Source organism: Ammospiza nelsoni, chromosome 4, assembly GCF_027579445.1.
Source record: "Ammospiza nelsoni isolate bAmmNel1 chromosome 4, bAmmNel1.pri, whole genome shotgun sequence".
NCBI lineage: Eukaryota > Metazoa > Chordata > Aves > Passeriformes > Passerellidae > Ammospiza > Ammospiza nelsoni.
The window spans coordinates 52871045-52897389 of NC_080636.1; the positions used below are offsets into that span (position 1 = coordinate 52871045).

The 26345-nt window shown below is 46.0% G+C and overlaps 2 protein-coding genes across 4 annotated transcripts in view; one reads left to right on the plus strand and one right to left on the minus strand.

Moving 5' to 3' along the window:
* WDFY3 (WD repeat and FYVE domain containing 3) overlaps positions 1 to 3759 on the plus strand; it is a 152879-nt gene extending 149120 nt beyond the window's left edge. For both annotated transcript variants that reach the window (XM_059471358.1, XM_059471359.1), the window contains one exon: positions 149 to 3759. In XM_059471358.1, coding sequence (XP_059327341.1) covers positions 149 to 269 — 121 coding nt within the window. In that variant the 3' untranslated portion in view covers positions 270 to 3759. The remainder of the gene's footprint in view (positions 1 to 148) is intronic.
* Positions 3760 to 9581: 5822 nt separating this feature from the next.
* PPM1K (protein phosphatase, Mg2+/Mn2+ dependent 1K) lies at positions 9582 to 25506 on the minus strand. Of its 2 annotated transcripts, XM_059470100.1 has the most exons (8): positions 25439 to 25487; positions 22675 to 22809; positions 22009 to 22517; positions 21370 to 21470; positions 13274 to 13439; positions 12621 to 12765; positions 11660 to 11794; positions 9582 to 11182 (listed from the first exon to the last, which is right to left on the minus strand). In XM_059470100.1, the coding sequence occupies exons 2-8, from the start codon at positions 22690 to 22692 to the stop codon at positions 11051 to 11053; spliced, it is 1206 nt and encodes a 401-aa protein (XP_059326083.1). In that variant the 5' UTR covers positions 22693 to 22809; positions 25439 to 25487; the 3' UTR covers positions 9582 to 11050. The 2 variants fall into 2 exon arrangements, with proteins under 2 accessions (XP_059326083.1, XP_059326084.1); XM_059470101.1 differs by lacking the exon at positions 22675 to 22809 and having other exon boundaries at positions 25439 to 25506.
* Between the last annotated feature and the right edge of the window lie 839 nt (positions 25507 to 26345).

A 26345-nucleotide genomic window follows, 5' to 3' on the forward strand; every position in this document is an offset into this window, starting at 1 on the left:
CTGCCACACTACATTGCATCTCTATGTTAAGGTGAGTTAGGACAGTTTTCTGGTGTTTGAAGTCATGGTGATAATTCCCAGAGCTCAATAGAAAATGGGTAGAAATGGAGAGGACCTGTGTTCAGTGATGGTTCTTTATTCTCCACAGGTGCAGCCGGTTTCAGTCCGAAATCAAACGGCTGAAGATCTCATCACCGGTCAGAGTGTGCCAGAACTGCTTCTACAACCTGCAGCACGAGCGGGGCTCAGAGGAGGGGCCCAGAAATTGATGGGGCCTGGCAAACCTCATCCAGCCCCCCTGCCACTCCAAGAACCAGTGAGAGCATCAGAAGGAATTGGAATATTGTCTGTTTACACTTATGTTTATACTGCATTCTAAGCACTAAGAGTAAAAAGGGATCATTGCATTGGTTTGTGCTGACAGAAGGCAGACAAGGCGAACAACATAAGGAGAAGAGCAAGGCCCAGGAAGACATGGTTAATAACTACAAATCCAACAGAACTGGCAGCCCCTAAGCCCATGCTGAGGTGGCTGTCACGAAAATCCTCGTTTATCGTAAACACCCCTTCTTGTCTTGTTTTTGTAGAGTTAGTCATCTTAACTGGGGGGAGGGAGGGCAAGGCTTTTTAGAAGATAGTTGTAAATCTGCCTTCTTCGCAAGCAACTGTGTATATTGTAAATAGGTATAACGGCCTTTTTATCTAAATATGAACTTAACTGCCTGTTACATGGGACTACAGATTAACCACTGTACTTTGTGTGGCATCTTTATCTCATCTATCAATTTAAATACGAATGTTAAAAAAAAAAAAAAAACAAAAAAACAGAAAACTCAAAGGCATTATGTGTATTTCTGTTAAAAATCCAATCTGTGCATGTTTGTTCTTTCAGTTGCCCACAGTATCTTAATTTAAGTGAGGCTATTCATAGAATTACACAGATTTTTTCAAAAGAAAACATTTTTGAGAATAGGAACTTGGAGTATTTTATTCTAGCTGTAAGATAACCAGGAACTAAATTGTACACTTGTGTTGCATTTTATACCAAACTATTTACCACCTCAGTGTTGTTCATATTTAATAAGGCCTCTTTTATACATATGTCAGAGCTGCAGTTTTGTTAATTACTTACTGTTCATTAGCAGCTGATTCATGCAGTGCAAGAACCAGCTTTTACCTTCTTTAGTCAATAGCAATTGGCTTTTGCATATAGGTACAGAATTAATTCCTTGTGCATAAAATTGAACTGCTGTTGTCCCCTAGCTTCTCTGCAAAAAACCTTTTTGTAACAACAGGCATTGCTCTAAAGCAGAGTGATCTTGGTCATGTCAGAAGTGCTCCTCGGAGCTCTCTTTGTCTTTCAGCACACACCATCAGCTTGAGGACAGCAGTAGATTTCCATTATGGTTTTTAAGTTTCAATATGAATTTAATTGCAGTATTTTTTTACTACTCTGTCATTTATTTTGCACTACATATGGGATGAAGTAGAGACACTGATATCTGCTGGGATTGGAGCACGTGCATTGGGATAGGCCCATGGACCTAATTTCTGCATGAGGTCTTGCCAGTGGGTTTTTGTTTGGGTAGAGGGAGGGCAGCAGGTGGTGGTCAGTTTGTTTTTGTTTTTTAACATATGTGTATATATTTTGTAAATGGGTGACAAACTGATCTAGAGCTAGGTATATTCACAATGGATTCTTTTAAATAGAGGTAAGGATATGACCCAGACCAACAGAAGACAGGTGGCTCTGGCAGTACTTGAGTGAATGTTGTCGCTCAAAGGGATGAGATTATCCTTCACTTGGAATGACTTGGGCAGGCTCTGGCCCAGGGACAGCAAATCCTTAAAACCAGCATTGTTGTTGGAATTGCACCATCAGAAATTCCAGGCCCTCTCTGTTGGGGTGAGCTCCTTCCAGAGGGTCCCTGGCGCTGTGGGGGCACCCCTGTCTTCTCTTGATTTGAGCTTTTAGCAGTGAAAAATTTGTTAATTCTGACCACTTACTATTTACCCTGGTATCACATGTTTATGCACTGAAGGTTAAATATGTATTTTGATACTTGTTTCTTTATTATGTGTGTGCTGGTCTGTAAAATGAGATATATTCCTGTTTTGGTATGTATACTAGGTCCCCAAATGAACAGAAAGGCTTCTCTAGAGCCCTTGCACACTGTTGAGTAAATTCAGGTTTGTTGAGCTTAGCTGACCCAAATTTTGGATCCAAAGAGTGATGGTCAAGTAGCCACACTGACTCCTGGCTACCTGGCAGATTTGACCCTAAAACCAGGAAGAGGTCCTCGGTAAGCATGTGCAGAGCACTGGAATTTCTGTGTTCAGCCGTTCTCTCTAACGTTGCCTTCACCCTTCCCAAAATGATGCAAAACCAGCATAGTTCAGAAGACAGGCTAGTGGCCTTAACGTTTTCTGTTTGAAGAAAAGGCTGTTTTAACAACTCTAAATGCCTTTGAGTCCACAGTTTTTCTCCCCTTGCCTCCAGATTTCCAAATCATCCCCAAATTTAAGGAAGCGTTCTTTTCTGTGGACTGCAGCTTGTACAGCCACGTGGTTAAGCCCTAATAAAAGCAAGGCTATGACAGCAGCACTGATGAGGTCCAGCCCTGAGGCCAGGCCAGGGCCCTGCTGCGGCTCCCGAGGACGGCGCTGTCGGCCGCAGTTGTGTCGTGCGGGTGTTGTTCCGTGCCTGCGGCGCTGGCAGCGCGCTGAGGAAATCCCCATTCCTTACAAATTCTGCAGTGTGCAGGTAGGCCCGGTTTACATTTTGCAAGCAAACCACCACAGCCCTCTGACTTAATGCTGTTCCCAAAAAACCACGTTTTTGCTTGTTGGAGGCGGAGGGGGACAAACACACCTGCTCGTATTCCCTCTGGCAGCTGGTGCTGTGGGCAACTGTGGTGTTCACGTGGGAGTGGGGTTTTTTTCCATTTCATTCGAGCTTCTAATGCAAATACTTGCTTTGTTTTCCATGTAAAAATCTGTTGAGCAAAAATATACTCATTTACACTAACATTAGTAGACTGTATTCTCTGCAAGTACCTCACATGTCTTCGCCTGCCTTGTTCTTTGTAGTAAACTTATCCATGTACTCCTAACATTCGTGTGTAGTGTGCAACTGTAATGTCATGCTTTTGAGAGGGGTTGGCTGCCTCCAGCCAACATTCATCAGTTCAATAGCAAAACACTTTAGATAAGTTATTTTGCACTTTCTTATGTATAAAATTGGTAGAAACTTATATTTGCTTTGTATCATTAAAGACTCCTTTTGTTTTGGTAAATGAACTGTGTATAAAATACTTATGCAGTTAAAACTGTTTTTAGAAAGTATTTTTAATTTCAGCAAGTTTGGTTACTTGTTGCATGACTATTAACACAGCTGACTTTTTGTGTCAGTGCAATGTATATTTTTTTTGTCCTGTTATTAACTTGTAAACCCTAGTTAAATGGCCATTTATTTGTACAGCATCAGGAGTAAATTGAAGATAACTGGCTAAGACTGGAGTGTGGAATTTTGTACTATATTGCAGAATCCAATATCTGTTTTTTGGTGGTTACGTAAAAGGCCTGACGATTTACTATCTAGTGTGCAATCTGTGATATCTGAATGTTCATTGTATATTTGTCTCCAATGCAAAAAGGTAGAGTAACACAATTACAACAATACATGATTAAATGCAATAGTTCAGGTACTGAAGTATTTTTTTTCATTTCAAATAAATACCTGCTATTTACCACCAAAAAGCTGGTTTGCATTTGTTGGAAAGACAGATCATTTGCAGTTGAATAAACATTTTTAACTCGGGAGCAATAGCTAATGAGTAACATTTTTCTGTGTCATCATGAGAAGTAAGTTCCTATTACTGCTCGCATTTTTGCTTTCTGAGTGTGAGTATGCCCATCCATGTTGGTGCAGCATGAAATCATGTGCATTAGTTTGTTCTTTTTTGCTTTAAATTGTAGAGTGTGAATTCAGCAGAATGTGGAATCCCCTGATACCATAGAGGTTTTCCCACCTAGGCTGATAGAGAAGACTTTGTGAAAGAGAAGACATGATGCTCTGCAGCACTACTGCCAGTCTACATCAGATTGCCTCCGCCATTGGCCAGCTGACACTGCCCACCCCAGTTATTCATTCCTCATCCCCCTTACAGGTTGCTGCCCTTTGCCTGCCCTGTGCCCTCAGGTCATTGGTCACTGAGCTCACACTTAAGTGTCCACAATGTCCCACGTGGTCCCTTGCTTAGCTATGTCTTGGTTATATAGGGCGGTAATGTCCATTTTGCATAGGTTCAAGTATTTCACACTTGGCCATTTCCACATTTTAAATCTTTCCACACACTGAAAAAAAACCCCAAAACCACTTTCTCTTCAACAGTTTTGGGGGAGTTACTGTGCTCAGCAGCTGCAGACACATGACAGCTGCAGCCTGAGTGTCCCTCTGCTGCCAGGGAGCAGGTCATGGGTGAATGTCACTAAAGCTCTGAGCCAGGTAACCGTGCCAACTCTGGGCTATGGGATCTGGCATTGCCTCCCACTCTTTCTGGGGAGAGATTTCCTGCTAACAGCAGCTCCAGGCTGCTCTGTGCAGCTGGGTCAATTACTATATGCAATATTTCAAGCTCATTTCCTAGGCATGGTGGAGAGCAGCGGTGCCAGGAACAAGCATTGGGAAGTGGTGGAGCTCACAATCCTGATGGACCTTTTTACTGGGAAAGTGCAGTCCCAGCCCTGTAGATCCCAACAGGCATCAGCTGGGCCAGCAGCCAGTTTGGGAGTGAAATGAGGCACTTGTTGAGTGACAGGGCAGCTCCTTGCAAGTGCCCCAGCCTTTGGCTCTGGCTCCACCACAGTTCCTGCCAGGTGGAAGCACTGCCTGGGACCAGGCTTTCCATTTAGCAGGTAAAACCAGATTTGTGGCCAATTTGCTGTGACCAAATTGCCTTTCATGACAGGTGTAGTAACTCAGTTCAGAAAGGTGAGGCTGAGCTGCTTTCCAGGCTCAGTGTTCTGTATAAAATGTATGAGTGTTTTTAAGGAATTCCTGGCAGTGGGACACATCTCTCTCCATGTCAGGATACAGATTTGATTCAGTAGTGAAGTGTAGGGAGGAGGAGGGGTAAGCAAGCCCAGGAACAGGGCTGATGTGCTGGGAGCCAAATCCTGCCCTTTCTTCCTGGAGAAGAGTTGTGTGGCACTGCGATGAATGTGGGCCTGGCCCCACAAAAAAGGGCAATTTGTAAGGAATGGCACCAAAACTCGGTCGTGGATGAACCTGAATGCAATCCCCTGGTGCCGGAGCCGGGCAGGAGCAGACAGGGTCTGGGTGGGAGCGTTTGCCCTGCCCGCGCTGAGGGGGGGAGCTGTAGCGAGGCTCTGCCCAGCAGCAGTGATGAAAATCCCGTGCGGGTGAGGGGTGGGACATGGTGCTCACACGAGCTCTGGGAAGAGTTCCCAGCCCTTCCCAGGCACAGCCCTTCCTCTGAGGCTTTAAGCTGTCCTAAAAGCTTGGCTGCTCTGCCCAGACCATCTTGAGGCTGGGGAGTGAAACCACCGTGGTGCTGCTGGTGCTTTGCTGCCCTCTTCTCATAAAGCAGCCGCTCACAGGGATGCTCATTGCGGGATAAATGCTCCAGCTGCAGAGAAACCTGGGAGCCATTTCCCAAGTCCTGTGGAAGGGCAGAGCTGGCCAGCAGGTTTTCCAGCACACCACCCAAGCTCTTCAAATTTACCCATGTGAGCAGCGATTACAAGACTGCCATGGGATATGTGCATATATCCAAGAGCTGATCCAGCTCCAAACTGAGCTGAGATGTGGATTGGCAACAAAGGAGAGCACAAAAGGACTCTGCTCCTAAAAAGAAATGCTGGAGCTTAGCTGTAGGCAACTAAGGCCTCATTGAAGTCAAGGCTGCTGCCTTCAAGGGAGAGAGAGTTAAATAGGTTTGAGCCCAACTGTGAAAAGCTATATTAACTAAAAATACCAGTGATCTCAGGGCTACTTTGAGTTAAAACCCTTGGCTCTTACTTTTTCCTTATAGTTTCTTCAAGTGTAACAGAGCAGCTTTGAATTCATGCAGCAGCAAAACTGTGCTCCTGCAGAGGCCCAATTTGTTTATTTGCCCTGTGTCACAGGCTGGCATTGCTCACTGTGACAGCCACCCAGGCAGACAGAAATAGCAAGTTGGAACATTACATCCTGGTGCAGCACAGCCCAGAGGTCCTTTGCACAGGAGGTGCTTTGCACTGGTTATCACTGGGAGAGTGTCTTTGTAGCCAGAGCCTTGGTTATCAGAAGCTTTTTACGGCAAGGATGAGGCCCAGGGCTGACAGGACAGCTGTGACACAGCTTGAGAAGCTGCAGCTTTTCTGGTTGTTTGCAATGCGGTGGTGGAAGAAAAATCCATTTGTAGTGACACAGCTTCTAGAAGCCAATTCTTTATTGAAAGATCTGGTAAGCGTTCCAGTACAGACTTAGCTGCTCTACTGTAGCTTTGAGTTTATGAAGATGAAAAAACATTTTTAAAGAAAAAAAAAAGCAAGATGGGCACCTCTATAAAATTTCATAGTGGATGAAATTCAAACACTGATTACACCAAAGATAAACATCAAACCACAGAAATTACACACAGCCCCAAGGCAAAGCATGTATAAATGTGCACAATTGCACTTAAGTCTGTAAGAAAGTTATGACAGGCACCACTGCCCAAGCACTCCATATCCCGGGTTGAGAGGGCACCTGATGGGTATCTCTGCATTCAGAACAGCAGTTTGGAACCAAGGAATGCCCAGAGTGTTCTTGTACCGCACTTTGTCTTCTTGGGTGAGTGAGCAATGACCTGGCCATGCCCAACTGAAGGTTTTTTAAAATAAATTATTATTAAACCAGTTTCACTCATAGCTGTTGTTTTGTGCTTCTCCCTTAGCCAAGAATCCCAATGTCTCTGACCACTGCATATCCACCACCTGGGACAGAAAATGTGGCTCATGGAACCCTGATCCCAGGGAATGCAGCAGAAATCCTGCAGTGAGTCTAAGCTCCTCTCAATTTCCAAATATGTAAAAAGCAGTGATATTGCTGATTTCTCTCCACACCCCCATTTTCAGATGCTCCAGGATTATTCTCCAGCCCTAAGCGTTTCAGCCCAAAGGGACTAACTGTAATGAAGGCCTATATTCAGTTAATTACTGTATCTCTGCCCCACTTCAGTCTCCTGTGCTACGTTCATCATCCAGAGAGACCAGCTCTCCTAAATCCAGGCTGCAAATGACTTTTTTGGGAGTTCCCTCTATAAAGCATGAAACCCCCATCTTTGCAAGGGGCGGGGAGACTGAAGTTGGAAATCCATTTGCAGCCTCAACACCTCTCCTGGTAAATCCAGCAACATGAGGCCACCCCATGCCTCCCATATCCTCACAATAAAAATGAATACTTAGCTGGACAGCATTTTTGCCTTTCTGCACCCACAGCCCACCCTCCTACAGTGCCTGTACGGAGAGAGATTCCACTGCTCCAGGGGCCACGTTCAGGCAGGAAAATATTCATACCAAATCCATTGGATTTCAGAATCCATCCCCTAAAAAGTAGAAAAAAGTGAACATTTTTTACAGCTTGCTCAGGAGGTCATCCCTAATGTTTGGTTCAGTCTGTCATAAACAAAAATACTCTTTTTGTTGTAACCTCAGATGCACAACAAAGACAGTGAGCTAGAGAGCAAACATTCCATTTTGTTTCATTCAAAGTGTAACATCCTTCACGGTCCTGGAAAAATAAACCTCTCTGGCAGGCAGCTGTGGTTTTAGAACAATTTGCTCTCTGTCCTCAAGCTGAAGGAGCTCTGCTGTGCAGGAGGATCCTGCCAGTCCCTGGGGGGGTACAGTGGAGCTATAGCTTGCAGAGCTGCCTTGGGCTGCAGGAGGCCTAGTGACCAGACGGAAAACCTAAAGTGTTTATTGGGCCTGGCTGGGATGGAGCTCCTCTCCCCACAGCACCCTCACAATGCTGGGCTGTGTATTGGCACCTGAAAAGGGGCTGGTAACACTCTTTATTAATTATCTTTATCTTGACCAGGTTTTGGGGTCTTTTCATTTTATTTTCTGCCTCCGGACCCCATTTTGCTGTGAGGGGGAGTGATAAGAGCAGCTTGGGCAGCTGATGTTCAGCCAAGGTTCATCTTCCATGGTCCTTTTTGGCACCTAACAAGGGGCACAGACAATGGCAGCTTTGTATGCAGTGTGTTATTGCTGCAGCAGCCACAAGCTCCTGTGGGAGTCAGGGAGTTTGCTGGCTGCACTGCTTATCCTCTATAAGGCTGAAGCTGGGAATGTGTTTGTACAAACAATGGCTCTGGGCTGTGTCCTGGCACGGATGGCCTGGCTGAGCTGCAGGAACTGTCTTGTCTCCACAAGAGGATGAGGGAATACATCTCCCTCTCCTCGCTCTGGATTGGTGTGGATGATTGTCCAGGGTCCAGGGGTCCTTGTTCATGCTTACATGAGCTGCTAATGCTCCTGACACTGTTGGCACATCATGGGGTTGCTGGAATCTGGTGTCATCATGGTACAAGAGAAGATTTCTGGGTGAGGCAACACTGAAATGCACCCTGAGGCAGCTGTTCCCTGGCTGGCAGGGTGTGTGCAAGGATTTGGGCAGGTTCCTAGCACAGGTATCACCACCCAGAGCCTGGGACTTTACACCTGAATGGGCTCCAACCCTGGCAAACCGGTGTGTCACCTGATGGAGGGGTTCCTTGCCCACCCCAGTGAAAACCAGCAGCTTTTGCCCCACACTGGGGCCTGGCCTGTGCCTACCAAGCCTCAGTCCAGTGCTCTGAGAGGGCTGGGCTTGGGGCAGGACTCAAACAACAGCAGGAATGACAGGAATTGCCCCAGGAGTGGAAAAGAAACTGGACAAAGCAATGGATCCAATAGAAAGGACTGGAGGTGAGATGGTGCCCAGGAGTCCTTCCCAATCCAAGTGTTTCTGTGATAGTAGAGAAGCAGCAATAGCAACCACCAATGCATCAGAATCTAATCATCCTCTGCTTCACAGAGCTTTGTCCTATCCCTTCCTTGGTAAAATTTCAAAGTTATGGATGGATCCTTCCCCCAAGAAGACAACTGTGCTGTTAGGAGAAATAAAAACCCCCAACAGCAACTATCCTGACCTCAGGTGAACACTGAACCCAGACTCTGGGGAAAATCTGAGGAGAGAGAGGGAATTAGGATTGTAAACCAGTGGTGTGCTCACTACACAGGCCTGGGCACCAGCACCCAGTACAGCAGAGATTTACACACACCACTGCAGTCACAACCCAAATAAGTGCATTGTGCTCACCACACCAAGTGATGGCACAGACAAACCCAGGGCACTCTGCACACCCAGTGCTTAATGCTGTCAGTACCACATAGTGCTCTGCTGGTGCTGCTGGGCCTTCCACCACAGGCAAGGAAAAACTAATGGACTGACTGCCTAAGGGCTAACCCTGGACTAAAGGAAAGGGATAAAAGTAATAAAGATATGTACTTCACAATGGAAAACCAGAATCAGTCCAGGCACCTCAGAATTCTTTTTCTTTTTTTACAAGGTAATTTAACATCAGGCAACTTCTCTTTCATTTTGTTTTGTTTTTACCATTGTGCTGTTGGAAGCATCCATAGAAGGAAAAATACTGTGGCAAGTCTGAGAAAAGACCAATTCTTCTCTGTCCATATTTCACTGCCACAGGAGCTGACAGCTGACATGGAGTAGAGGAAGGAAGAGGTCTGAATGAGGCACACCAGGACAGATGTGCCAACATGTCACCTGCAGTCCATGTCACAGCAGTGATATGAGCTGGATCAGAGCTCTGGTCCCCCATCATGTACACTGGATACAGATTCCCCTCCAAGAAGGGAAGTGGAAACACTTCCTTTAAGGATAATATTCCTTTCTGGTATCTGAATATCTGATATCTACTAGAAACAACACCCAAAACTTACAAAAATTACCTTACATTGTTACAATGCTCTCTCCTTTCTTTAGCTAGTTTGGGGCAATTTATACCTCCTTGTGTACCATGAAGAAATGTGAGAGATCACAACTAACTCAGACAACTTCAGCAGAGGGCAGGAAAATCCTCATGTATGTATGAAGAAATAAACTGTGTTAAGCATCAGATCTTGAGGAGTAAACTCTTTGAAATTAGCTTATTTTCTTTATTAAAAAAAAAAAAGAAATTCAAGTTGATAAGTCTCTGATATCAAAACTGTGCGTCTTTTTCCCTCCTCTGTGCTTCTGTCAGGCACTGACAGCAAAGAGAAGACAGTGCAAGGGGCTGCTGCATGGTCCACAGAGACTGCACAGGCTTTGGACCCAATGGAGAAAGGTTCCCATCTGTCCAACAGCACATGGCTCCAGCCTGGTCTGTCTCCTTGGAGCTAGAGGATCACAGATGCTGGCAGTGAGAGCACAAAGCAGCACTGTCTCAGGAACTTGTACAGCTACACCAAATGCCACTGGCATAGAACCTAAACATTCTAAAACTTCTCCTTTATTTTTCACCCACTTCTCCTGGAGCACAGGGGAGTTTCAGGTGGCTGCAGCAGAAGAAGGAAACAAACCCTCTTTCTGTCTACCTAAGAACATTGTGCGTTTGTTCCCCCATGTTTTATCGGACAAGGAAGCCAGCATGTGGCTCAGGGACCCAGCTGCCAGGGAGCTGAGGGTCCTGAGGAGTACAGGTAGGCATGAAATGACTGTGCACCCCCTCCAGCCTCAGGTGAAAGCCCAGAACCTCGTCTGTGTGAACAAAGTGATGTGTGGAGCTGCTGGGGCGACAAACCCAGGACGCTGCCGGGAATGACGCAGGCAGCGAGACACGGTCAGCCGTAAGCAACAACGGGCACTACGCACCAAGGGAGCAGTGGCATCTTCTAACACTGGGAACAGAAGAGATGGACAAGACACTGAGTCAGCCTAGGAACAGATGGAGGTGTTCTCCTGTAGCACACTGTGTCCAGGTGATGGCAGGAAGGGATCGCTGCGCCCTTGTCTTCATGCCCACCTCCCGCTGGAAGCGAAGCTGCGGCTGAAGGAGAAGGTAATGTCCCCGTTCTTGTACTTGCCCCAAGCTCCAAATGGCACTATGACAACTGTGCTGTTGTCTTCAGTGCCAAACTGCACTGCCTGAGAGCAGAAACGAAGTGTCAGCATCGGGGTCTCGCTTGGAAAGAGAAACAATGTCTGGCTTCACCTGGGACAGCACACCCTGAGGCCAGAGACTCCCTTGCCCCTTCCCAGCCCTGATCCTCCATTCTGATATGCCCCAGAGCTTCCCATAGGATATGCTACCATCCAGAACCATGGTCAGAAACTGGCCATTTCTGTCTATGACAGTGACATTTTCAGCACAGGCAGAAGCTGCAGTTACAATCCCGTGCAGTTCAGTGGACAGTGAGCTAAACAAGCTCATTGAATGATGCCTGGCAAGGATGTGGCAAGACCCAGGGCAAGGAAAAGGCTGGCCAGCAGGAATAGTGAATGTCTCAGCCAGCACCATTCAATTTAATTGAATGTGTGGTACTGTATAAACAAAACTCTAGTTTTTTAAGCCAAACCAGCCCAAGCAGGAGCCCTTGGTGGCCAGAGCAGCGCTGGCATTACCTGCTCAGTGACCACGTGGGCAGCCTCAGCAGGGTCATGGCACTGGCTGATGAAGTTGCAGATCTCCTGGCTGTTCACTATGAAGTTGATGCCGTCGGTGGTCAGCACCAGGAAGCTGTCGTCTGCGTGCTGCAGCTGCAACAGAAGCACACGGGGTGCATGACCTGGGTGAGTGCTGCAGGGCAAGGCAACAGCCCCCATGGTTTTACACTCTTGCAAAACACTTTTTTATTTTCTTGGGGTGCTGTGTGCTCTCCTGCAAAATGTCTCCTGAAGCTGAGGGTTTCAAGGAAGACATGATAACACTACAGTCATCTCCCTAAACCCCTTGTGGGTGGCACTCTATTGGGACTAAACCAATGGAAGTTCTTGGGGCCCTGGGAGGTGCATTGGGGAAAAGTAACAAACAGAATATGAATTGACAGGAGAGCTTCCTGTCAAAGTGGAGGTTGAATACCTTCTGAGTGTTTGTTTTCTAGATGACTACAGAGCCACAGTAAGATACATGCAGCTGTCGTTTCCTCCTCCCCCTCTTCCTCTCAACTGTGCAAATCTCTCTACATCCTACTTTTTTGATGACAGCCCATCCATATCCCACCCAGTTCTCAGTGATGGTTTTATACCAGCATTAGCCTCAAAATTATTCATTTGACCACAGGACCCAAACAGACTAACACCTGTAATACATATCATGTGTTGTCTTTCTTCCCTCATCATATATTTTGCTGTGAGAAGTGAGATTTAGAAGTTGATCTGGTTGAATTTAGTACCAGATTCCTTTCTGCCCTGTTAATCTGAAACAACTTAATGAGAGTTGTTCTCTGGTTATTTCAGTAAAAAACAATGCATGGCCATCAGGCTTCACCTGGGCTTGTGTTGTGTGGGTAGCACCACTGCATCAAATACCTATGAAGCCCTTAGTCCAAGTGCTGCTGTCCCTGTAAACCAGACCATCTTTTACCTGAACCCTTTTTGTTTCTGGCTGGGCTATCACACCACTGTTTTTAAGATCCAAATCTCCTATGCTCCGCGTCATTGCAAGTCTACCATTCACATGAGGCTGTCCCAAGCTGTTCCAGGAAATGAAGCCACCACACTTCTTAATCCTGTCCAGAAGCACAAAAGAAAAAGCAAATGAGTTACTGCTTCACACCATTACCCCTATCTCTATCCTCTATTTCTGTCAGTAGCTAGAATGAGGAATGATGTATGGAGAGCCTATGCTGGGGGCTGAGGGTTGGCTTTATCTGTTTGAAGGGCTCTATGGAAGTGATGTGTCTTGGTGGGCTGAGTCCTGACCTGGGAACCACAGTGCATTTTCTCAGGTTCTGAGTTGGTTCTAACTTGGCACTTTTGTACAAGTCTAAACCTTGTGGTCAGAGCTCTGTTCTGAATTTCAGTGATGCTGATCTTACTGCTGAGATCTTATGCTCATGGAGGTCTTTCCACATCCCTGGTCCTCTAAACGGGACCCAGTGGCTGGAGCTTACTGCCAGCTCAGAGCGGTCTAAGGGCTCTGTGTCCAACTCTGCTTTCTTTATGGCCCAACCCAGCAGCAGTTGGACTTCTGCTGTCCACTGTGCTCAGGAAGCCACATCATCAGCCTGCAGGTACCTCTCCTTCTCCTCCTTTCTCTCTGGAGTGTGGTCAATGGTGAGTTTCACGGGCTTTCCTTTCCGGCACAGCAGAGCACGGCTGTCTCCCACGCTTGCCACAACCAGCTCAATTCCATCCCGGAGCAGAGCCACTGTTGCAGTGGTCCCAGAGCTCAGCAGAGTTGCTACAAATGTCATCAAAGAGAGAAGTTTTAGCACTGCCTCAAAGAGTGGAGTCCTTTAAAACAGCAACAATTTCAATTGGTAAAATAAAGACAACTTGTGCTCTACCTAATCAGCAAGTAACTGCTTTGAAGTTAAAACTAAATTTACACATACACAAAAAAAAAGCAAACATTCATGCATGTAGGAGTGGAGAGGAAGAGAGGGGAGGTGGGAAGGATGAAGTGTTTCTGTGTTTCTGTGCAACAACATGGCTCCATGCAAACAGGGCAAGTGGAATAAAAGCAGTACAAGGTACAGTAGCTTCCTTTCAGTTTGTAGCCGTTTTCCAGCCCCATGAGCTCACCTCAAGTTACAGGGTTATTGTCCTTATCCCTGGGCACAGTGACTGCACAAGTAGGTCACCATAAAGCTGATGGCTCTTTCTTTCTTTTAGGTGGTGAAGCAGGCAATTATATAGTAATTGATAAATTATAGTTACAGTAATTGATAAATTATAGTTCCAGTAATTGTAATTCCACCAGAGGGAAGCAGTAGATCAGTCTGTGGCATCCTTCTGTCACTGTCAGAGCTGTTACTCCCCCTCTGCTTGCCCCAGAGGGGGATTCAGCCTACAGGCTTCCTGGCTTTTTCCGGGAAAGGTGCTCCCTGTGAACTTGTTGGAGGTCCCAACGCAAAGGTGAAGATGGATTCTGGGATTCAGCCTTGCCTTGTGCCTGCAGACTGGTGCAGGTGGCAGTGGCTGTCTGGGAACCTCTGGGGCACTGCTGAGATCAGCTGACAGGGTTCACTGTGAGTGCCCAGAGGGCGAAACAGAGCCCTGGTGCTGCCCTCCTCTACAGGGCAAGGGAGGGAGCTGGGCTGGCTGACTGCACCCAGGGACCTGCCTGGATTCACTCATGCAAGCAGATTTGAGGGCTTCTCATTTCAATTGCTACAATGGTCTGGAGATAAAAAAGAAAAAAAAAAAAGAAAAAAAAAAAAGAAACTCTTGAAAAAGAGAAATGCAAGTGCCTATTTTAGGAAAAAGATCTGTTGTATCATCTGCAGTGAAGAAATACCAGAAAAAATGCCCAGCTTGCCTCATTTTCTTTGCTTTTTGAAAGGGCAAGTCCCACTTTACAGTTGTTATCTTCTCTTCCTGCAGATTCTGCAGAGGTAACCCAGCAAGAGAGGCCTGGAGAGCTCCTGCTAACCTGAGCTATTATACCAAAATATCTGGACAGGACCGGCTACTGCCTGGAATACATTTGCATCTACAGCCAATGCAATTTCCTTTGAAAGGGCCTCTGTAGGTCACCTGCTTTCTGGGCTTTTCCAGTTGTTCTGGTTTTTCAAAGCAAGCCAATTTGAGATGAGATTTGGGCTTGCTTAGGAATGTGACTCCCCAGTTATATTCTTGCTTTCATATGCTAACAGTTAACATTTCATTGTCTTTCCACCACTGCTTCTGCAGAGATCAGCTACAACTACATGTGCTCCTACCTCTGGTCCTGCAGCCCTGCAGCCCTGGGGACATGGGACAGATTTGAGACAGGACTTTGTGTTTGACCCCAAGGAATGCCAGGCAGCCCCAAATCTGACCACATGCCAACAGGTAGCAACAGAAATGCAAGAACTGTGAGATCTTTACAGCCTCCTTCCCCAGTCCTGTGAGGTCTCAGCACCCTGTAAGTCAAATGGGGCTGGGAGCAAACTGAAGTCACCAAGCCCTGGAAGATGCATTGAGCCTTGTTGTGCAGTGAAAGCAGCGAGTCCACGAATCAAAAAAACCCAAACACAAACCCTCACAAACAGGTGGGTTAAGCTGGTGTTAGTATTTAAAACAGGTATTATTACTGCAGCCAGGACTGGGTTTAGCTGAACGCTGAACCAGCAGGTCAGGGGTGACCGTCAGTGGCCATGGTCACACCCTGGGCTGTGCCAGGGCCATGCAGGCTGGGACACTGGAAACTGGATGTGGCAGCTTCTGACTGGTGGCACTGGTGGGCACTGACATCCTGTTTCTCATCTTGTCCTGGGGTGACGTTATGATGCTTGTATCCCCATTTATCTGTTCTGTGCCTTTAAGACTGTCTCTGAGGAGTGAAAGTTTTGTTTGGGTTTCTCTTATCAGGGACACAGAGACGGGCAGTACATAGGGCTGTTTTGGCTTTTTGCTTTTGGCTTGCTGCTTTGCTTGCTCTCTTTCTGCTCTTGCTTCTGCTCTGCTTTGGCTTCTGCTTATTAGCTAGTTTAGCTAAACAGTCCAAATTCCTTCCTGGACTGTTTCTCCTCTCCTGTTTCTGTGACCATCTCGAACCTGCTCCGGACTGGGACCTGGGAACACCGAGGGTTTGCACCGTTCGGCTGCAGCAGCTGCCCAGCGCCGGAGGGACTGAGAGCAGAGCAACCACCCCCGAAAGAGACTTTCTGATTTTGTCAACTTTCTCAGAGCAGTGTCATCGGGTATTGTTCATTTTATGTGCTGGGGGATGCTGTGCCTGTTAAATAAACAGGTTCGTTCCACTTCTCTCCGAGGAATCCTTCCCAAACCGGTTGCGGGGAGGGGACGTGTGGGTTTGCTTTCTGGAGGGGCCCTCCTTTGGAGGTTCTCTACCAATTGCCCTAAACCAGGACACATCTGAAGCAAGAACTAGCCCAGTGCAGGGTCACTTTGAGGCACATTATGAAAATAAGATATTAAAAAGTACCAGTGCAATTAGAAATTTTAGTAGAACCAGTAAAATACCTGTTTTAGCCAACAGTTAGAACAAGTGAAATAGAGCAACCTATGTTAAACTACCTATTTATTTTACAGAAGATACCTTTTATATAGACATTAAAATTAATGCAGAACTGCTGCTACTTTCCCATTTCATTCTGTGGTTTTAGAACTATGCTGAGAAACATATGAAAAGTTAAATCACATTCTTCAATTCACAGAAGACTGGAAATATTTGGAATTCGGGTGGATCTGCATCTTTTCAGTGCAAACTCCCAATGACAAGAGCTGCTATCACAAAATCAAGGGCTGGCACTAAAGAAAAATATATTGTCCAGAATTGTGGTAATGAACATAGTGACTTGAACTTTATTAGTTAAATAGCACTCCTAGGAAAAAATACATGCTGCTCACAATCTCTTCCTTGGATCCAGTTCATGCTCTGAGGAGGGATGCAAGAACATGCATGAAGCCAGATGTAGCATTATGTGATTTCTAGCGCAGCTCAAAACCACAGGAATGATGATGGGATTGCATTTCTAATGCTTTTCTACAACTGCTACTAGTTTAACACAAAATACGTTGCATCAGCACATGTATTGGTTTTAACAATTAAAGAGTTTGTTTTCCTAACAATATCACTATAAAACTAAGATCTTTCAATAGGTTCTTAACACTCACTGGACAACTTCTACTGCAAGTCATCTCAACTAATGTGACAAAGAGGATGTGGAAACCTTCCAGTAGTCCAGGCTAGGAACCGCTGGACTCCTTCACCTGGGACAAAATTAAGCAGATCTCTTTTTCCACTGAAGCCCAGCTTAAAGTGTCCAGGGCCTCCAGTTCTAGAGCTGCTGACCAGGTACAGTGTCTGCCACAAATAACACGCACACAGAGGCAAATAGGAAATTCACCCAGGGACTTTGTTCAGACAAAATAAACCTGCAACACTGGAGATGTGAGAATAAGGGCTGCAGAACAGGAGGTGGAGTCAGTCACTGTCAGGTCTGCCTGCACTGCCCTGTGCAGGTCACGTAGGAAGCACCTGCATCTTTGGCCTTGGTAAATCAGCCTTGGTATTTCTGGGGAAATACTGGCCAGTGTTCTCACCTTCTCACTAAAACTGTGTGACAAAACCAGTTTAAATTCAACCCAAATAAAATCTAAATTTAGTTTCCCCTATGGAGATAAGTAACCAACCAACCTATCAAATGAAGAATTTTATCAATGCTAGAGGACCAGCTGTCTCATAAATGGCAAGAGTGGCCACTGAAGAACATCTGCTCCCTCAAGGTAATTACACCAATATGGGGAGTTCAAACTAGTGCCAAATGAAATGGGGCCACCTTAAAGGCACTGGATAGAAGTTTATGAATTGTTCTGACTAATGGGAAATAGCCAAAACAAACATACCTTTAATATTGTAATTAGTATCTTCTAAATTGATGAGGTTATAATCAGAGCCCTTGGATAAAAAGGCTGCCTTTACAATGCTGATAAATTTATTAAATACTCAAGTACAATTTCTGCAGCTCTCCCTTTCCCTCAGTGTTGCAGGTTAACATATTTAAAGAAATGAAAATCATTTTTGAACGGTAACTTTACAAAAGCCCAACAAAACAAACATTACTTTAAAAATAGAATTACTTTAAAATAACTTCAGCTGTTTGTTGGCATAATAAGATTCAACAGTAAGAATGCTTTCAAACATGGGTAGACAAGTTAATACCTGGTTATGTTTTAACAAGATGGCTATTCCAGATGTGAGTGGCCAATGTGATTAGAGTTGGATGCACTGAATGTGGAGGTTGATGGACAAACTCCCTCTTGTTTTCTCTGGCTCACAGTGAACAGAAGCAGTAACAATACCTGATAGGATTCCAGTAGGCCAAGAAAGGCTTTGTCTCACATTTCTTCAGGAAAATGCTCAAATTTCCTCAAGCAAAGAATTTAATTTCTTATTTCTATCCTTGCTGAGCAAAGCTTTTCAGCCTTTACATTTTAGTTTTTATGGCTGGTAAAAAATAGCAGAAAATTCTGCTCATCTCTAGGGACATGGATAATGTCATTTGTTGGATGTGAGCTTCCTTTATGGTCTATACCTAACTTTAGCAGTGATTTGAAAGTGACTGGCCTGTATTTAAATGCATGGATGTGAATGAAAACAAATTTTTGAAGAGGTATCAAACACCAAGCTTCAGGGTTCTAAGCTGTTAATGATTACACAGGATTCAGGCAGAGCAGAGATTATCCCAGACCTGCCTACAGCAAGTTTCTTATGCTTTTGTGTGAAACAGCAGGTATAGGTCACTGTCAGAGGGGTTACTGGAGCAGGCCCCAGCAGGCCAATAGAGCTGGCAATAGCACTGGTGAACTGCATGCCAGACACAGCAGCAGTGCCTGGAACACACACATAAACCATTTCTATTATTGAAAGCTCACAGGAGCTACCATGCTATGTATTTTCTATCTATCATTTCAAATACTGTATCATTGTTAAGTGACCTACAGAGGGCCATGCCCTTGAAGACATAGCTGGAGTCCCCCAACAAGGAACCTCTCTAGTCCTGTTAAATTTATGCCTTATGTAAGGTCTTACTCCTTAAATAGTACTATAAGCAATGCCTCAAACCTGCCATTCTGGCTACAGGGATTTGTCCCAGGGTTTAGTTTCCTTCAAACACCCAGGTACAAGTTTTAGAGCTGGCTGTGTGTTAGTAAAGAGCTGGACATCCTTAATGTGCACTGGTTTTTTTTTGCAGACACAGTGAAAGGAGTGAGTCCTGGAAGGGTCATCTGCTGGAACAAGTCAAAGCTATTATTTTGCACTTCCTCAGCTATGGCCAGGTTTCAAAAGGAGTCAGTCTTGGGGAGCTTCCAGTGTAACCCAGATACACCAAGTTACACAATCAACCACCAACTTCAAGACACTCTAGCAACTGTATTGACTGTCACATCCAGAATAGCCACACTTAATCAGAAATTTTGCTGGCAAACTGAATCAGTTTGGAAGCAGGATTCTAACAGACACATGCCAAGCACTGAAATTTTATGAAACTTTCAAAACATAAGCAACAACAGAAATATCCACACGAAGCAATCAACAAAGTATTGAGTTACTTTAACAACAGATATGTGACAAGTTTAATCTGTTCAGAAATCCAAACTTGACTTTGCACCCTGTTACTCCGTTCTTTGCCTTAGAGCTTGATTTCCAGCCAAGAACAATGGGCTCTCTTAGATCCCTGATGTTCCTGCAAGAGCTTGCAGGTGCTCAGCCTGAGAAACACTGAGTGCCTGCCAGAGCGTGGCCCCTGTGGATGTTTGGCAACTCTTTTACCCTCTATTTTGCTTTTTTAATGAAGGGGGCTTGTGCAGTATCCTGGTAACCATCGCATACGTTTTCTGGCATTAAGCAGCACCAGTTAATTGGTTATGAAAAAAATCCTACAAGCAGTTCTAAAATGCTCTGCTTGCTGCACACTTTGTCAAATATTGTTCTTATCCAATTCTGTAAGTCTCACCTACCAAGTGTTATGATTTGAAATAGTTTTCAGAAAAAAACAGAATAATACATCCAGTACAGTTCTCAATCCTTCTCCTCAAGGAGCTGCTCTGACACAGAGGTCACTGCAATGAGCCAAACCAAGAGCTGTCTTACATACAAAGGGGCAGGGAAGGGGACAATTAGATCTGAAAATGAAATGGCCTGATCCAGGGAAGCACACAAACTTGTACTCAAATATGTCTTGGATTTGGATTGGTAAGAAAATACATTTGCAAAGAGGCTGTGGGATAAAAAGCACATCTGCTCTGCTGATGTCTCTCAAGAGCTCAGCTAAAACTCAGCTCAAACTCAGCTCATAGGTCAAAATTAACTCTGGTCTTTTTTACAACATGAAATGCAATGGGAAAATTACCTTTATAGATCTGATCCTCCTTTTTTAAGGGCTGCCTCTCAGGGCTTAAGACTTTTTTCCCAATCCTTGATGCAGGCTAAGGTAAGAGGCAGTGCTGCAGCAGTCAGGCTACCCGATCTGCATTTGAGCCTACCTAGATTCATCTAGCAATTAAAGTGCAGAAAGCCACTCCATTACTTGATTGTACTCAACAATGCTTCAGAGAAGCAGCTTGAGAATCCAGTATCACTTCAGTCCATACAGGGTTTCTTGGTTTCCAGTCTTTCTTGGAGAGAAGACTTTTACAGTTTCTGTTCTTGTGGTAAAACCTCAGCTGTTTTACCAGTGCGTGCACCACCATGGGGACAAGTTTTTTGTTTGGTTGTTTGTAGGGGATTTTGTTTGGGTTTTTTTTCTGTTGTGGGTAGGTGTTTGTTTTTTGGGGTTTTTTTAGTTGGGTTTGTTTGGGGTTTTCTTTTTAAAACTGGCTAAACTGACTCTCAAAATTGTATCTCATAGCTGAGAAAGCTCCTGTGACAGAACTGGAACAGGGATTTCTATCTCCCTTCCTATGTTACTTGCTATAAGCTCTGCTTGCTGCAACTGCAACTTCAGAGGTATTTAGTCTCTAGACACATATACAAGAACTTCATTAACAGCCAGGATTAAATGGGAGTCTAAAAGAGCTGGTACCAGCTTTACCACAGCCTTACCACGGCCAAACTTGTTTTCCTCTTCACTGCTTTTTTCCCTTTCCCACTCAGCTACTCCTGTGATTCTGTTTGTACAGAAGCAATATGGATTGCATTAATTTTGGCTTATGTTCCTCCTCAGGTGCAGCAGCCAAGTTAGGAAGGGGAACTTTGACACTGTTGCTTTTAATCCACGGGATTTACAGCTTTAAAGCAAACATATAAAAGCACCCACCTCCACACTCCTAAAATAATTTTTAAAAAAAGAGAATCAAAAACACCCCTCTCCACATTTCTTACCAGTAAAATTATGGTCCTTGCAAATCTAAATCACTCTTTGCTACCTTGAAAAACATAATCCTTTTTAGAATCACATTAAGAGAAATTCATTGATGATTATGCTAACATTCAGATTCATAACTCCTCCAGTAAATTTGACTGAGACTTACAGTAGTTATTTCATTTGTAGGAGGTAAAGCATAATTGTTTTATTTGCAGTAAGTGACCAGAGCAAAATCCTGTGTTAAGTAAAATTGTTTTCAAGCCAGTCTTCTGGACATTTTACTGCAAAGCTACTGAGCAAATAAAACAAACTTTATTCTCCACATTTATATGAGTAGAATTTTTTTTTACCTACCATCAGCAGAGACATTAGCATGCCTTTCATATGCTTTGTCTATTTCTACAAAAGCTTTGCTCAAAACATTTTCCAAGTTCTCCTCCTCAGCAAGAAATTCCCTGGAAGCAAGCAAGTAAACAAAGAAATTAAACGTCTTTCCAAGAAATAGACATCCTGATCAATCTGTTTCTCAGTCTTATCTCCTCCCTGCACCCAGTGAATCATGCTGGACCTGAGTGGAAAGGTAATGTGATTTTACTGTGTGCACTGAAAGCATGATCCTCCAATTTTGGAAATATCTAAGTTCCTTATCCAGCATTCAGGGATATGATAGCTACAAAAGAGTGTAAGCAAACCACAGGTCAACAATTACAGAGAGCCTGTGTGAAAACAGTCCACACTCTCCCTGTGTTCCAAGACCTTTCCTGGACAGGGACACAATTGTGCTTTTGTCTCCTGCAGTTTTGGGCTTGCCCAATGGAGCAGGCACTAATGCATTAAGTCATTCATAGCATGTCTGTTCCACCCAGCGCTCCTGCTGTTCCATAAGGACAGGCGGCTACATAACCTGGGAGTTTTAGCTACAATGTACAGCCCATGAAAGAAGGAATCTCGGTTGTAATTTATTTGACATACATTGCCTTGATGAGCACTTACTTAATATATTTTTCCATGTACTTATGACAGAAGTCTGCAGCTGCCGCCCCGCCGTGCCCATCGTACACCGCGAAGTACAGGATATCCTCTGTCAGCTGAGCGTAATCGAACCGGTCCTCATTTTCCTTTCGCTTCCCGATGTGGCTGGAGCAGCCCACGTTGCTCAGGCTCACCTTTGGGATGGGCTTGCCGTACTTTATGCTGGGTGGGAGGAGAATGGGTTCATCGATGCGGTTGTCCCAGATGCCGAAGGTGTCCCATGTGGTGGGCCGCCCGCTGCCGTCGGGGTCGAAGCGGGAGGCGCGGCGCTCGCAGGTGGAGATGGAGCAGGCGGCTGCGGGGCGCTTCTCGTCCTGCAGCAGCCGGGACGTGAGCGCGGCTCTCCTTCTCACCTGGAACCCTCCATTCCGTACCAAGCTAATTAGGGTAGCTGTGGACATCACTTGTCTTCGCAGAGATTCGCCGGGGAAAAGGGACCAGGAGCAAAAGGTGCGCAGCTGCTGGAATGCCTTAGAGAATGAGGGAGAATCGATCAGGAAACAAGCAGCACGGGAAAGGGAATTTTCAGTTGCATCATTCGGGAAACAATGTCACCCTGAGAGCCCGCTAAGCGTGCGGAGCGCAGCACGCCCTGGGAGCCACTGCAGCGGGATGTGCGTGACTCACCGGGAAACTATCCCACATCCAGCCCAGCTCCGCCAGGGAGGCACACAGCCAGGGAGGCGCTTCTGCTGCCCCTGCAGAACGACAGCCCGAGCTTCCAAAGGGGTGGAGATGGAGCAAATGGGAGTGACGACAGTACTAAAATATGAATATGTGAAAATATGAGATAAGGTTGAGAAAATGAGCTTATCTCGCATGGTCTGCAAACCCCAGCTGAGATATCTGCACTGTGACTCCCAGGGGAAAGGGAGGAAAAAGATACATGCTTAGATTTTAAATTTTTAATCTGTATGTGATATTTGTTTCTGTCACATTTATGGAGATCCTGAATAATACTTTTTAACAGAGCTGTTAAGTTAATTGTGATTTTTTAAAAAATTCTGATAATGATTACTAAGAGTGTATCCATGGACATCCACAACTGTACATACAAACTTCCCCCTCAAAAAACCCCCTGCAGCTATTTGCTGTTTTGTCTGGCTTGAGGCTCTCTGCCTCCTAACCCTGAAATGGGCTGACACAGGCAGACAAGACCTGCTACTGGCTTCTCAGATCTCTTTTCCAGCCCAGATAAATTCAAACACATCCCTTGGCTCAGCACAGACAAAAATTCGCTAAGGATGACTCACCTAGCATGCTGAAAAGTGCAGAAAGATTGGATTATGTGATCTTTTGTAGAATAACACCCAACTTCACCCAAGTCCAGGGATGCAGTTTGTAATAATTACATGTGCTTGCAATGGAGTAATTCAAACTGGACCACACAGATCACTGTAACTAACCACACTAAAAATATAAGCCCAGTGAGGAATTCCTAATTTAATTACTTAAAAGTTTGCTAAGGGCAAAATTATGAGTGAGAAGTATTATATGACAACAAAAGATCTAAATATACCCTGGCTTATGGTGAATGAAAAAAAAATAATAATAATTTATTATTATTATTAGGGTGTAATAATAATTTGGGTGATCTGATATAATTGAGCAGCAAAGAGCAGCACTGGTACCCCAGAGACACTTTAATTCTGGGCTGGAGTGCCTTGCTGTTGTCCTCTGCCCAAGCCAATCACAACTGCATCTCTACATCTGAAAAATTTGTTAAAACTATGTTTTTAGGTTGCTAGATAAAAGTCTCTGACCTCACAAAAAACATGCAATCAAAGGTAAATTAGTAATGGGTTGCTTTAGTAGAAAAATGGCAGAGACAGACCTTTCAGAAGGCCTTCAATATACATGTTGTTCCTAGCTCTAGGCATGTTGCTTCAGATGCTGTGGGCTTATCTTTCATGCAATTCTTAGGTTGCATGAAAAGAGGAAAGGTTTCTTTACTTAGCACTTAGAGGTTAACTGTTGGTTTGATAAAAGGCTGAATGTTCTGGAAATCACTGCTGTTGCACCAGTTGAATATGGAACTTCTTGAAATCTTTGGATTTTCCATTCTACTGCAGGGTGATTGCAATATCACACCCTTATTTTAGCATACTTACAGGTATTTAAAACCTGGTTTACTTCCTGGAGCTGCTTTTTCTTTCATGCTATCCTTGACTTGCACAGCACCAGGTTAACTTCCTTCTGTGAAGCACAGCAGGCCCAAACTAAAAGCCTGTCAATTAGCAAAACCCACGCTCGCTTTCACTTCTGTCAGCTTGAGAAGAGAACATGAAATGCTTGCTATATTTAGACTACCCTGTATCCACAGCATGAATCAGAGGATCAATCCAAACTCACAAGCTAATTAATGCATTTGTTCCCTATCAAATTCAACTCTCACCAGGCAAGTAAAAATAGTGACGATAGTTTTGCCTTCCAAGCGTCTCTGCAAGACAGAAGTAGGAACCTGCTCTTTTAGTTTGTTATGTAAACAGCTCTGGACACACAACAGTCTGTGCTTTCCCAGCTGGTATGCCTGCAAACACCGGGCAGTCAAATCTGGGCAAAACAAGACCGAGGAAATGAAAAGGGGGGCACAGGTGTGAGAGACAAAGTGCAAGATGGACAGTTCTAGATAGAAATGTGCTTTGAGGTGCTCCATCTGATCCTGGTCATCTGTCCACGTTTTCCTGGAGGGAAACAGTTCCTACAGACAGGCAGGGAAGCACAGCACTTAAAGCGGGATGAGGTGATTAAAACTGTGGTTTTACAGGCTGCCTGCTCCTCGGAAGATGGAAATTTTCCAGGCTGCCAGAAGCAAAGGGGAAGAAAAGGAAACCCGGAAGAAAGCGAAGGCATGCCTGCAGCCCCAGGGGATCCGACGTATGTGAAAAGGAATGTACAACTCCAAGTGCACTTGCCTCCCGTGCCTTCCCAGCCCCACGGATGTGGGCAGGACCGTACGGTTCTGGCTGTTAAGCTCGCCATAAAGCAGGTGCGTTGTTGTTTTGTTGTTTGGTTTTATTTTTTTTCAATCCGTGACACGCCTCCCTGCCCGGACAGCAAACTGGACGTGGACAGCAGCAATTTAAAGGTGTCTCTGCTGCAGTTTGCGTATCACGAATTGCCACAGACCGCGTTTATTCCGCGCATATCAAGCTGCGGCGTCCCGCGGCAGCCCCTGCGGAGCGCCAGCCGTGCCCAGCCCCGCTCCGTGATGTGCCAGCCCGGCTCCCTGACATTCCCAACCCAGCCGCGGCCTTTCCCGCCCAGCAGCCACGGCTGAAGGAGAAGGGAGACCGGAGCGAGCGGAAGGGGCAAAAGAAGGAAACGCTTGCGAGCGCGGCCCCTCACCCTCCCTCGCCCCCGGCCCATGCCCCGGGCGGGCGGCCCTTACCTCCTCCCGCGCCTGGGCCCGGCGGCGGCAGCGCCTCAGCGGAGCGAGAGCGGCGCCTCCCCGGCCAAGGCTGCAGCGCGGCCCCGCCGCCGCCGCCCGGCCCCGCCCGCCGAGCCCGCCCGGCCAATCGGCCCCGGCGGCGGCGGCCGCGCCGGCCGAGCCTCCCCCACCGCCCCCGGCCCGCCCGCCGGCCGCGCCCGGCCCCTCACACTGGCCTGGGGCCGCGCCAGCAGCGGGAGCACGGCAGTGGCTGTGGCCGGGGTGACCCTGCCCGGCCCCTCACACGGGCCTGGGGCCGCGCCAGGTGCAGGGACACGACAGTGGCCGTGGCCGCAGTGACCCTGCACAGCCCCCGGCTTCACAGAATCACAGAATCGCTTAGGCTGGAAAAGACCGCAGAGATCATTGAGTCCAACCGCACCCAGTCTTTCTTTGGATACGTCCAGAGAGGGTGGCTCCATCACTTCCCTGGGCAGCCCATTCCAATGTCTAATCACCCTTTCTGCGATGGAATTCCCCCTAATTTCACAGAATCACGGAACTTACTGAGTTAGAGAGACACACTTCTGGCCCTGCACAGATCCAGCCCAACCCTCTCCTGGAGCAGCTTTAGGCCGTGTCCTCTTGTCCCGGGAGAGGAGCCCGGCCCCCACCTGGCTCCAGCCTCCTTCCAGGCCTGGGTTCGGCAGGTGGAAGCCCGAGGGCCGGGACAGCCAGGCTGTGCCTGCAGCTGCTGCCCACAGGCTGCCCAAGAGGCCTCTGGAAGCAGCAGTGATGCCTTTATGCATCAAATATCCAAAAGATTTAAAGCACGATTGTGTGTGTTGCTCTGAGGCAGCTGTTTCCATGAGCAAAGCCCTGCTGCCTCCTGACGAGACCCATGTCTGATCAGGATTTTAAAGGGATC

Bases quoted from the DNA above. Each gene is read 5' to 3' on its own strand.
- PPM1K (XM_059470100.1), bottom strand. The intron at 21,471-22,008 runs GTAAGTGCTCAT...GCTTGCTTCCAG, and splicing joins TACATGGAAAAATATATTAA to GGAATTTCTTGCTGAGGAGG. The intron at 13,440-21,369 runs GTAGGTAAAAAA...TGACATTTGTAG, and splicing joins TGCTAATGTCTCTGCTGATG to CAACTCTGCTGAGCTCTGGG.